Below are 12527 nucleotides of genomic sequence, written 5' to 3' on the forward strand. Positions count from 1 at the left end.
TCTGGCTTCATGACATGCTTCAAACAATAGAATGTGACACCGTGATGTGCAAACTCTAGAGCTTTGCTGTGTAACGTAGGAACCCTTAGACATATGTAACCATTTGTATTTAAATCACAATTAGATACAATTTAAAATTTAGTTCCTCAGCTGTACTAGTCATATTTTAGATACTAAATAACCATATGTGACTAGCAGGTACCATATTGGAGAGCAATTAGAGACGACATAGGGGGAAACTGAGGTACCCCAGACAATAGGCACTGATGATTTCCAGACATGTGAGTGAGGCTGTTTTGTCCCGCCCTCCCCATCCAAGCTGCAGGATGACTATAACCTCACTAGTAATCCCAGGTGGTACCAGCCAAAGAACAGGTCAAATTGCCAACCCACACAATCATGAAAAATAATTGTCATTGTTTTAAGCTATAAGTTTTATATAGGTTTGATACACAGTCATGATAATGGAAACACCCTTCAATTCTAATGACTGGCAGTAATTTGGAAACCATGCCCTAAGGAGTTACCTCATGGGTGAGGATGTCACAAAATGAGGAAGACAGAGTGAATCCATACCATCCATGACAGTCAGATCAGTTCCTTATTTATCTAAAAAGAGAAAGGGATATTTGCTATTACTAAAATAAAAACCAACTGCAGACTGAAATACTTATTAATAGCACAGACTTAGTTTTACATCAAAAAATTACTACCAGCAATTTGCAAAGTAGATAGTTTAAAAATACAGAACTAACTGAAATCCATTATTTCAATTTAAGGTGAACAGATTGGGTGACTTTGTTATATCTTGCTCTGACATATTTTGTAACATTAAATACATAGTATTTAATTCTGAGAGCATTTCTCCCATAATTTATTATGCTCAAGCATTTATTGAGTGCTTTCTATATATGTCTAGGCAGGTACAATAGACGATTTCAGATGATTAAGACCTGAAGCTTACCACGCAAGAACTCACAATTTAATGGAGGGGACAGATGCATGGTCAAAATATATGCACATTAACACAGTACAAGCTCTGTTAGAGGAATAGGAAGTGCTCTAGAAACACCGAGGTGGGAGCAGCCACCTTGTTATTGCACATACTGAACACACAGAATGAGCTCTTACTTTGCATATGCATTGGGGATAAAGACTAGAAAAGAAACAAATTAGGCTGGGTGCAGTGGCTTATATCTGTAATCCCAGCACTTTGGGAGGCCAGGGTGGGTGGATTGCCCAAGCTCAGGAGTTCAAAACTACCCTGGGCAACATGGTGAAACCCTGTTTCTATAAAAATATATATTAAAAAAAAATTGGCCAGGCATGGTGGTGCATGCCTGTAATCCCAGCTACTTGGGAGGCTAAGGCAGCAGAATTGCTTGAGCCCGGGAGGCAGAGGTTGCAGTGAGCCAAGATCATGCCACTGCACTCCAGCTTGGGCGACAGAGTGAGACTCCATCTCAAAAAAAAAAAAAAAAAAAAAGAAACAAATTACCTAGAGAATTGTTTTGTGTAAAAAACAGAATTATTGTTTTATTTTAATAATAACCTTGTTGAGATAGTATTCCTGTATCATAATATTTACCCATTTAAAGTGTGCCATTCAGGGGCTTTTAGTATTTTCACAGAATTGTGCACCATTATTGCTATCTAGATTCATAACTTTTTTTTTTTTTTTTGAGATGGAGTCTCACTCTGTCACCCAGCCTGGAGTGCAGTGGCGCAATCTCAGCCCACTGCAACCTCTGCCTCCTGAGTTCAAGTGATTCTCCTGCCTCAGCCTCCTAAGTAGCTGGGACTACAGGCACCCGCCACCACGCCTGTCTAATTTTTATATTTTTAGTAGAGATGGGGTTTCACCATATTGGCCAGGCTGGTCTTGAACTCCTGACCTTGTGATCCTCCCGCCTCAGCCTCCCAAAGTGCTGGGATTACAGGCGTGAGCCACCGCGCCTGGCCCATAACTTTTTTATATTCTAAAAAGAACATCCATACCCATAAGCAGACACTCCTATCCCTCCCCTCCCTCCCCAGTTCCCCAGCCTTAAGCAACCAGTAGTCTACTTTCTGCCTCTCTAGACTTGCCTGTTTGGGACATTGCATGGTAATGGAATCTTACACTATGCCCTTTTCATGTCTAGCTTCTTTCACTGAGCATGATTTTAAAATTCTTCCATGTTATAGCACATATCAGTATTTCATTCATTTTTATTACTGAATAAGATGTCATTGTATTATGGATATATCACATTTTGTTTATCCATTCAGCAGTTGATGGATATTTGGATTGTGTCCATCTTTTGGCTATTATGAATAAGGCTACTATAAACATTCATGTATGAGTGTTTATGTGGACATGTTTTTCTTTTTCTTCGGTATATACCTATGTGTAGAATTGCTGGGTCATGTTGACAACTCTGTGTTTAACATTTTGAGGACATGCCAAACTGATTTCCAGAGTGGCTGTGATATGGTTTGGCTCTGTGTCCCCACCCAAATCTCACTGAATTGTAATAATCCCCACATGTCATGGGAGGGACCCAGTGGGAGGTAATTAAATCATGGGGGCGGGTTTTTCCCATGCTGTTTTTGTGATAGGGAATAAGTCTCACAAGATCTGATGGTTTTATAAAGGAGAGTTCCCCAGCACATGCTGTCTTGCCTCCCGCCATGTAAGACGTCCCTTTGCTCTTCCTTCGTCTTCTGCAATGATTGTGAGGCCTCCCCAGCCATGGGGAACTATGAGTCCATTGAATCTCTTTCCTTTGTAAATTACCCAGTCTCAGGTATGTTTTTATTAGCAGCATGAGAATGGACTAATACAGGTTGCAATTTTACCATTCCACCAACAAGCATCAAGCTTCCTGTTTCTTCACATCCTCACCAAAAGTTGTTTTTATCTGGAACAGAACTGTTTTGAATGAAAATATAAACTCATTAAAACAGAAAAATTCCAATTATATTATGTTATATGCATTTAAGGTGGCCCATATATCAGTCACGTGATATTAGAACTTAAAGCTGAATGCCACTTTGTAGCTCTGTGTACAAAACAGCTCATTGGAGTCTAATGATCTTATCATTAATGTTCACCAGGTGGTTGGGAAATGCAGGTTTTCTTTTATGTCTAATTGAGAGAGTTAAAGTGTGAAATGATTATATGTATAAAACTGTTGAAAGTTAAATCTATTTCTGACATACAATTAAATATAATTGAAATAGGACAAATTGAATAACAAAATTAAATTTACAAAACAGGATATGAATGGAAATTATCATATGTATGCTGCTTTGTAGGATATTTGGGTGGTGCGTTGGCATGAGGGCCAGAGCCCTGTATTTGTACTTACTTGGCGTGGTTCCCACCTGCCCAGGCTTGCCTCCTGTACTTCCCTACATTGGCATATCAAAGGAGTTCGCGAGACATTCTCCAGCCAGCACCCTGCGCAGAGAGGATTTCTTTTTCTTTTTTTTTTCTGAAGCACTGGAGTTTAATGTGGTTAGGAAGCAAAATACAATCTAAGACTCAGACTTGCTTTTAATGAATCCAGGAGACCTGACAATGATGTATTATAAAAAACAAAAATAAAAATCTGACAATACCCCCCAACTTGTCAGTGGCTTCCCATAGCCCATGATTGGGTTGAGTGAGTCTCAGTGCATAGGAAGCAGTGCAGTGGTCTTTGTGGCCTGACCTCTGCCCACACCTTCAGCTTCAGCTGCTACCACTCTCTGAGTACTGAAGTTTTTGTAGTTCCCTGAGGGCGCACACTGTGACACTCCTGCATTCTCTGCTAGTGTTTAGTTTCCTTTGCTGGGAGTACCTTTCCCTCTCTGCGAGACTCAATTTACGCACCACCTCCCCCAGGAAGCATTACAGATCCCCCAAGGCTCTACTAGGTCCCAGACATGGCATTAGTCTGGGTGCTTTGTTTACCATGCTGAACAAAAACAGAAAAAGTCCCTGGTCTAGTGGAGCTTATATTTTATCTAAGAGAGGGACTAAACAAGAAATATAGAAATGTCACCTCTCTTGCATAGTAGAAGGTGCCAGGTCTAGGAAATACAAAGATAGTTAAGCAGAATAATGAGAATGGGAAATGTAGGGGATGAGAAAGGTGGAATGCTACATTCAATAAGGTAGGTGAGTGAGCCTCACCTTCTAGACACCCTTAAAAAGGATGAGGGAATCTGTGATATGGCTAAATCTAGGGAAAGAGCTTTCCAGGCAGAGCAAACAGCCAGCCAAAGAGATTACTCTATTGTGAGAGTCTCCATGTTAAACTAATAAAATTCCATCCATAAAGGAAGTTGATAGGTTGGTTTTCCAAAGTATCCTTTCTATAGACCAATATATACATATTTCCATTTCAATTTTTGAAATCTAAAAAGAAGTTCCAAGACAAATCTCTCCTTTGCCCTCTTCCCTCCCCACACCCCTGCACAATGCACGTTTTGTGGACTATTAATAGTCTAGAATTCCTAATCAGAAATTACTGTACACCTAAGTTGCACAGATCATATTGTCTTCTTTCTCCAACAAAAGATCTGGATTTGCCTGTAAAATATATGCCCCGTAATAGTTTTATATTTCCAGAGGGCCAGTTCTGCCTCTGCTCTTCCTTCTCTGAGTCATTTGCCTTTATGTCCCGTCTTCTCTGAGTTTTTAATCTTTCCACATTATTGCCTATTGGTGTTTTCTGGTTGATCTTTTGTGCTAAATTCTAAATGCCATTGTGTGAATTCTTCCTCCTATTTGATAAACCAGAGTGAAGACCTGTTCTAAGATCTTCATCTTCTCTTCAGTGGCTTGCATTAAATCTGTACATTCCTGGAACTTCCCCTTCCCCAGGAAGAAATCTAGCACAGGCCTTGCACCGCATTTTAAGAATCTTTACCACTCCTGAGCCAGGCGCGGTGGCCCATGCCTATAATCCCAGCACTTTGGGAGGCCAAGGCGGGCGGATCACGAGGTCAGGAGATTGAGACCATCCTGGCTAACACAGTGAAATGCCGTCTCTACTAAAAATACAAAAAAATTAGCCAGACGTGGTGATGGGGCCCTGTAGTCCCAGCAACTCAGGAGGCTGAGGCGGGAGAATGGCGTGAACCCGGGAGGTAGAGGTGAAGGTTACGGTGAGCTGAGATTGCACCACTGCACTCCAGCCTGGGCAACACAGCGAGACTCTGTCTCAAAAAACAAAACAAACAAACAAAGAAACCCAACAAACTACTCCTTGCTGAGTATGGTGGCTCACAGCTGTAATCCCAGCACTTGGGAGGCCAAGGCAGGTGGATCACCTGAGGTCTGGAGTTTGAGACCAGCCTGGCCAATGATGGCCAACATGGTAAAACCCCATGTCTATTAAAAGTAGAAAAATTAGCTGGGTGCAGTGGCAGGCACCTGTAATCCCAGCTACTTGGGAGGCTGAGGCAGGAGAATCACTTGAACCTGAGAGGCAGAGGTTGCAAGTGAGCCAAGATTATGCCACTTCACTCCAGCCTGGGTGACAGAGTAAGACTCCATCTCAAAAAAAAAAAAAAAAAGGAATGTTTACTGCCCCCATATTTACTGATTAGATTTGGATTTGGGAAATATCTTGACCACTAAAATTAAAAAAAATAATTTTGCTATATTACCTGCTGGTTTTCACTATTTTTTAAGTAACATGATTTTTCATGTCATTATTATATATTTTTAGGTGATTATGGAAGTAAATGCTAGGAATATTTTTATTCCTCTAGAGCTTCTTGCTCTAACAACATAATAATCTAAGTTAAAGAACTGGCTCAAGACTTGTAAATGTGTATTTTTTTGGATTAAAAATCTTTTTTTTTCTATTTTCCTTGTATCTCTTTTTATTTCCATATATTAAAACTTTAAGTGCCAGATGTATATAATCTTTTTTTTTTTTTTAATTTCCTGAATGTCACATCCTGCAATTTCTTCACAAGCTGCGTTTGTTAAATAGGAGATGATGGAAGGTTTGTTATCCCCGCCCCCACCGCCCGCCCGCCACCCACCAACATAGTCATTTAATGCTCATCAGTGATAATTGCTGTGTGAATTTAGTTGATTTGTGCTTGCTTCGCTGTCAGTCTTTGGTTTTATGGATCTAGGAAGGACATATAAATGTACCTTTGCATTTTAGAGAAAGTTTTATTTTATCCTATATCCTGTGTTACATCACTATATCTTAATTGTGGATTTTTTGGTTCACTTTGCTCTTTCATTTTAAATTTTTTATCAAAGTAATAATTGTATAGTTTAAAAGTCAAAATAATATTTACAATGCTTACACACAAAACAATAGCATTTTTGTCACTCCATCTCTCACTAGTTCTTGTCAGCTGTACTCATCCCTCCCCGTCTGTGAGGGTTAAGCCACACTGTGGTTAGTCCAAGCACACTTTCCAGTATGCTTACCATGTTATGACTTATCTCCTCTATACATGAGTAGGAAAATTATCAGTAATAGTGGTTTCTAGAGTAGTACTTGAGGAGGGTAACGGGTGGCGTGTGCATGCTTCATGGCCTTATTCAATCAAGCACTCTACTCTTGATTTACTGCTAAATCCTCCTTGAATCTTTAGATTTCCTAAAGGCTATCATGAGATTTTCTGGATATAGAAAATGTAGCCCATTAGTCTCTGTCAGCTTCATTACCAGTGTTTTTTTGTGTGTATGTTGCTTAGATCCATATTTTTATATAAGATAATTATTCTGGTATTTCTTGATTTTTTCATTCTTACCTTTTATTGACTATGGAAGAAAAGGATCTAGCCTGCAAATACTGTAGCATCTCAACATAGTGATGTCAAATACTACTAAAAATTTAGTTGTCTTCAAAAGGAAAGATTTTATTCATTCTAACATATAATGAAAGTTCAGTATTTTAGAAAATAAAAGTCTGACTTTTCATAATAGGTTGCCAGGGAACTACACTGAAGGCAAAATATTAGAGCCAGTAGGTGGTTATGTGTTTAATTTTAAGAGGATAACAATATTAACAAATTCCATTTGGCAACAGCATTAAAATTGCACCTGAGAAAATCTTCGTTACTCTTATCTTGCAGCAGTCGCTGAAGGAGTTTGGTTGTTTTTGTAGGTGCAGGGGTGAAAGTTTAGCTCCACTTCAAGGAACAAAGGTGCTAAAGAGAAACTATTCTGAGAATCATAGATTTGCATGAAAAACCTCACAAAAGAAAAATAGTAATTGCCTCAGCATGAGAGATGGAACATATTTTAAGATAATTGGAGACTGTTTTATATGTGCCCTCATTGGTTTATTTTTGATTTCATGTATGTACTTTGTTTCTATCGCTTCATTTTTTTTTCTTAATGTATTCTAAATAATGTAAAACCCTTCTGAGGATCTTATTGCTACTTGTGAAATTACCTTTCTCTGTATCATTGGATGTAATTTTTTTGTCAGTCAGTCTTACAAGAAAAAAGTATCTTAGCAAAGGCTATTATATTTTATCAATCTGACATCAGTGAAAATCCTAAAAGTACATTTTGTGTAAATTCAAATACACTGTAACAATTTCCCTTAAGTGAATATTTTAAGCTGTTTCTTTTTTTATATACTTAACGTTTACAAAAATTATCTTTTTTCCTTTGTATTTTTCTTCATATCTATAAAATTTACATTTTGGCTTCTAACTTAGCTGAAATACTTGCTATTAGTCATTTTCTTGCTAAGTGTGGTCAGAAGTGGTATAGTTGAAGATGTCCCATAATTTGGTGAACACGTGAGGTTACAAACTCAACTTTTGCTTCTCTTTTGAAAGGCCCTGAGACGGGAGTTAAAGGAGAAAGAATATTCTGTCCTGAATGCTGTCGACCAGGCCCGAGTTTTCTTGGCTGATCAGCCAATTGAGGCCCCTGAAGAACCAAGAAGAAACCTACAATCAAAAACAGGTGAGACTGGTTTCTCCACTACATCATAAAAACACATGCTAGGAGAACAAAAAACCCAAAATCAAGTAGGAAATTTCCTTATAGCATTTTAGGATCTAATATTTAAATCTTTTCTTCTAAGTGTTACTTTATTCAAATATGTCATTAATTCACAGATATCTAGATTCTTAAATTAAGAAAATAAAATTTTTGTATACCTCAATATCAATTTTAAAGGAAATTAACTGCAGAAAAAATAGATTGTCTAAAAAGTGTACTGTAACTATAAAAATAATTTCTATAAGAAATAAAAATTTATATTTCTTACATGATAAATAATTGCAAGTAGTAGAAAGTTATTAAAATATAGTAAATATACAAAATATTTCAAGGTCTATAAGTAAGATTACTTTAGATAATGACACACCAAAGTCCTTTCTTTTACAAGCAGACAACATTTCTTTAATTTAAAAATAATACCCTGTGTGTTTATTTACTTTGGCTTAAAATTTAAATAATAACTACCTTACTAGCAAATTTACTAGCGAAAAATATATATTTCTTGTATTTAAACATGTTATGTGATAAATAATTGCAAGTAGAAGACATTTATTAAAATATAATAGTAAATATATAAAATATTTAAATATCTATATGTAAGGTTACTTTTAAAAATGAGAGACCAAATACTTTTCTTTTACAAGCAGACAACATTTGTTTAATTTAAAAATAACCTGTAACATTTATATACTTTAGCTTAAAATTGAAACAGTAACTACCCTACTAACAAATAGCAATATATCACATATTAAACTTAAGAGAAAATGTGTAATGAATTCTGGGTCCAATATATATCTGTATTGTGATTTTTCACTGCTGACAATAAAATCATTCTGATGCATTTTTAAAAATAAACATGCCATTCAAAATCGTTTTTCATCATTCACTTCACATAGTAACAGCAAACCTGAAAGATTGCCTCATGCTGTGTCCAGCAGTGTAAATCATGAACATTTATTACTTGTAAGGGAAGCATAGTTAGAAAATGCTTTCTTTGACTATAACTGGAACTGGATCAGACATATGGACAGGTAGCCATTTTCCTACTGAATCTTACTCAAGGAACCTTCTTCAGTCCGAATAAATTTCCCATCAAGACCATAATCTTTTTGACTCTCTGAAACTAGTTGTATATATGTGTGTGTATGTATACACACACGTACACACACACACAGCACACTTAACTTGTCTAGCATTTCTTTTTGTTTTCTGCTGGTGGAAACACTGTCTTTCCAGTTAGCCTCCTACAAAGCTAAGTCATTGTTGAGTCTTCCACTTTTCACCAAATCCAGTGGTCTACAAATCACTCATAATTATTATTTCTTTTCTTTTTCTTTTTTTCGAGGCAGAGTCTCACTCTACCACCTAGGCTGGAGTGTAGTGGTATGATCTCAGCTCACTGCAATCTCTGCCTCCCAGGTTCAAGCAATTCTCATACCTCAGCCTCCCATATAGCTGGGACTACAGGTGTCCGCCACCACGCCCAGCTAGTTTTCATATTTTTAGTAGAGACGAGGTTTTGCCATGTTGGCAAGGCTGGTCTTGAACTCTTGGCGTCAAGTGATCTGCCTGCCTCAGCCTCCCAAAGTGCTGGGATAACAGACGTAAGCCACTACACTCAGCCTTATATTTGTTATTTCTATCTTTGAAGAATTATTCCTTTTGAGTACTCTGTTTTATATATATATGTATATATATATATATATAATGTATACACACACACGTGCATACTCATGTGCACACACATACTGCCATTAATTCCACATTCTCAGCCTTTTGTGTGTAGACTTAGAATAGTTTTAGGCAGAATCCGTTGCTACTTTTGGTAGCATTGGTCCCATTGCATTGTTCTGTCATCTGTGTGCAACACGTAGTATTTGCCCATATATTCTCTCTCTTCCACTTTAGTCTACTACTGATAAGTAAATCTTATCATGTAATCATATTCGTGTTTCTCCCCTGATTATACATCTTTCTTGACTTTCCATTGCATACTGAAAAAAAATCTTGGCCTCCAGCATGACATTTATTGTTTCATTTTATGTCATGTCATGTTATGTTATGTTATGTTATGTTATGTTATGTTATGTTATGTTATGTTATGTTATTTTGAGACAGGGTTTTGCTCTGTTATCCAGGCTGGAGTGTAGTGGTGAAATCACGGCCCACTGCACATCAACGTCCCAGGATCAAGTGATCGATTCTCCCACCTCAGCCTACTGAGTAGCTGAGACTACCACAGGCTATCTTTTTTAAAAGTTTTTGTAGAGATGGAATCTCATTGTGTTGCCTCGGTTGGTCATGAACTCCTGGGCTCAAGCCATCTTCCCATTTTGGTCTCCAAAAGTGCTGAGAATACAGCCGTGAGCCACCGTGCCCAGCCTAGCATAATATTTATTTTAAAAATCTTTGGATCATCACCTTGAATGCAAACATGCAGCAATTAGGCATATAATTGAGACTACTGATTAAAGCACACAAATGTGATTTCTGTGCACATATGTTGGACTCTGAAGATATCATTTGCTGAGCTTAGGGCTATTTTGAATATAGCACATTTGATCAAATGGAACACAATCCTTGTACATTACTGCCGTTTGGAAAACATACTGCTTTTGGCTGGGCACGGTGGCTTACACCTGTAATCCCAGGACTTTGGGAGGCCGAGGCAGGCGGATCATGAGGTCAGGAGATGGAGACCATCCTGGCTAACACGGTGAAACCCCGTCTCTACTAAAATACAAAAAATTAGCCAGGTGTGGTGGTGCATGCCTGTAGTCCCAGCTACTCAGGAGGCTGAGGCAGGGGAATCGCTTGAACCCGGGAGGCAGAGATTGCAGTTAGCCGAGATAGCAACCCAGCCTGGTGACAGAGTGAAACGCCATCTCAAAAAAAAAAAAAAAAAAAAAAACTTTGCAATTGAAGCCCTCCTGATTTTTCAACAAATTTTTTACTACCGTTTTTATAGTTCCATAACCAATCTATACTATCTACTTCCTTGAATGATTTTGGAACTGTCTTGTCATGGATGTGCTACCTTCCCTTCTTTCATCTTTTGAAGTTCTTTCAAAAGAACATTTTAAGGCTTGCTTATGTCCTTCATATACAATATTAGAATGGTTAAGAGCCTTAGAGATGAACTAGTCCAAGGCTATTTACTTAACAGATGAGACAACTGAGGTCCATCGAGGAAAAATGAACTGCTCAGGTCTCAGCCCAGTCCTGTTGGATATCTAACATATGCAGCTATTATTTGTATTGATTTTCAGATGTTAAAATTTTCTTACTTGCCCTAAGTTGAGGAATCCAGTTTTGAGCATTTTATAACCTATGCAATGCCTGTATATATCAGGTACTCAATAAAAGTTTGATGAAGGGTACATGACTGCCTGAGTAAATAAGAGGTATAAAGAAATTCATTTATTTATTATTCTGACTTCATATACAACCTATTACAAGAACATTTTTATGAGCTAGATGCTTAACAATGATTCCTCTCTCACCCCTCCCCTGGCCACCATCACCATATTTAACAACAAGGAAAATGAGCCCAGATGTCTCATGTACCCCGTAAATATATATACACTTACTGTGTACCCACAAAAATTTTAAAAAAAGGAAACAAGCCCAAACTGTAGAGAATTCTTTGAAAGAGTTGAACTCATCAGTACTTGCTTTTCCTTACAATCTTGAGTCTATAAAGAATAACTGTAGATGGGAGAAACTGATATTATCAGCAGTAGAGTAATTGGATTATTGGTTTTTAAGACGAAATGGAAATAAACCCCAACTTTTCTAGAATGAGCACTCAACATTTACGAAATTCCTTTCCTATATCTGTCAAGAAGCCCCTGCCCCTTCCCGTCACCCTGAGTCCATTCTTCCATCAGTCTTTGCATCTTACCTCATGCTCCTCCATCTTCTGGGTTGCTCAGGCTAAAATCCATTGGGCCGCTCTTGGCTCCTTTGTCCTTTTGTCACCCAAATCCATTCTGTCAGCAAGTCCTGTCATCACTACATTCAAAAGGTACCTAGAATATGATCCTTTATCACCACGTCTACTATGCTTTCCTGGTCTAAGCCCCCACTACCCCTTGGATGATTGCAGGTTCCTTCAACTCATCTGCCTGCTCTGCCTTTGCTCCCTTATTAGAGATTTCCAACACAATAGCCGTAAGGACCATTTGAATATATAAGTCATGTCATGTGACTCAGAGAAGTCAGATTCTTATAATGGCTCACAGACTGTGTGCCAGGGGGTGCCATGTTATGTTTCTGACCTGGTCTCTTATTATTGTCCCTTTCGTTCCACTCCCTGTAGATGTAAGCTCCTTGAAGACAGAGGGTTATTTTTTTTTTCACTGCTGTATTTTGTAATATTTAGAATACTATCTGGCACATAGTAAGTGCTTATTACGTAGTGTTTGAAAGAATACATGCATGAGCTGAGCACTGTGCAAGATGGATAAAGAAGTATAACACATGTTCCTGAGGTGTCAATTTAGTGGGAGATCAAAACTAGCACAGAGCGTGAGAAAGCAAGCAATGTAAAAGTGTCCGT

At 38.0% G+C, this 12527-nt stretch overlaps 1 protein-coding gene across 3 annotated transcripts in view; it reads left to right on the plus strand.

The window, feature by feature from the left end:
• UTRN (utrophin) overlaps nt 1-12527 on the plus strand; it is a 568097-nt gene that overhangs the window by 437814 nt on the left and 117756 nt on the right. For all 3 annotated transcript variants that reach the window (XM_014345496.4, XM_063605516.1, XM_008963924.6), the window contains one exon: nt 7798-7927. In XM_014345496.4, coding sequence (XP_014200982.4) covers nt 7798-7927 — 130 coding nt within the window. The remainder of the gene's footprint in view (nt 1-7797; nt 7928-12527) is intronic.

The sequence above is a fragment of the Pan paniscus genome, chromosome 5 (assembly GCF_029289425.2).
Source record: "Pan paniscus chromosome 5, NHGRI_mPanPan1-v2.0_pri, whole genome shotgun sequence".
Taxonomy (NCBI): Eukaryota; Metazoa; Chordata; class Mammalia; order Primates; family Hominidae; genus Pan; species Pan paniscus.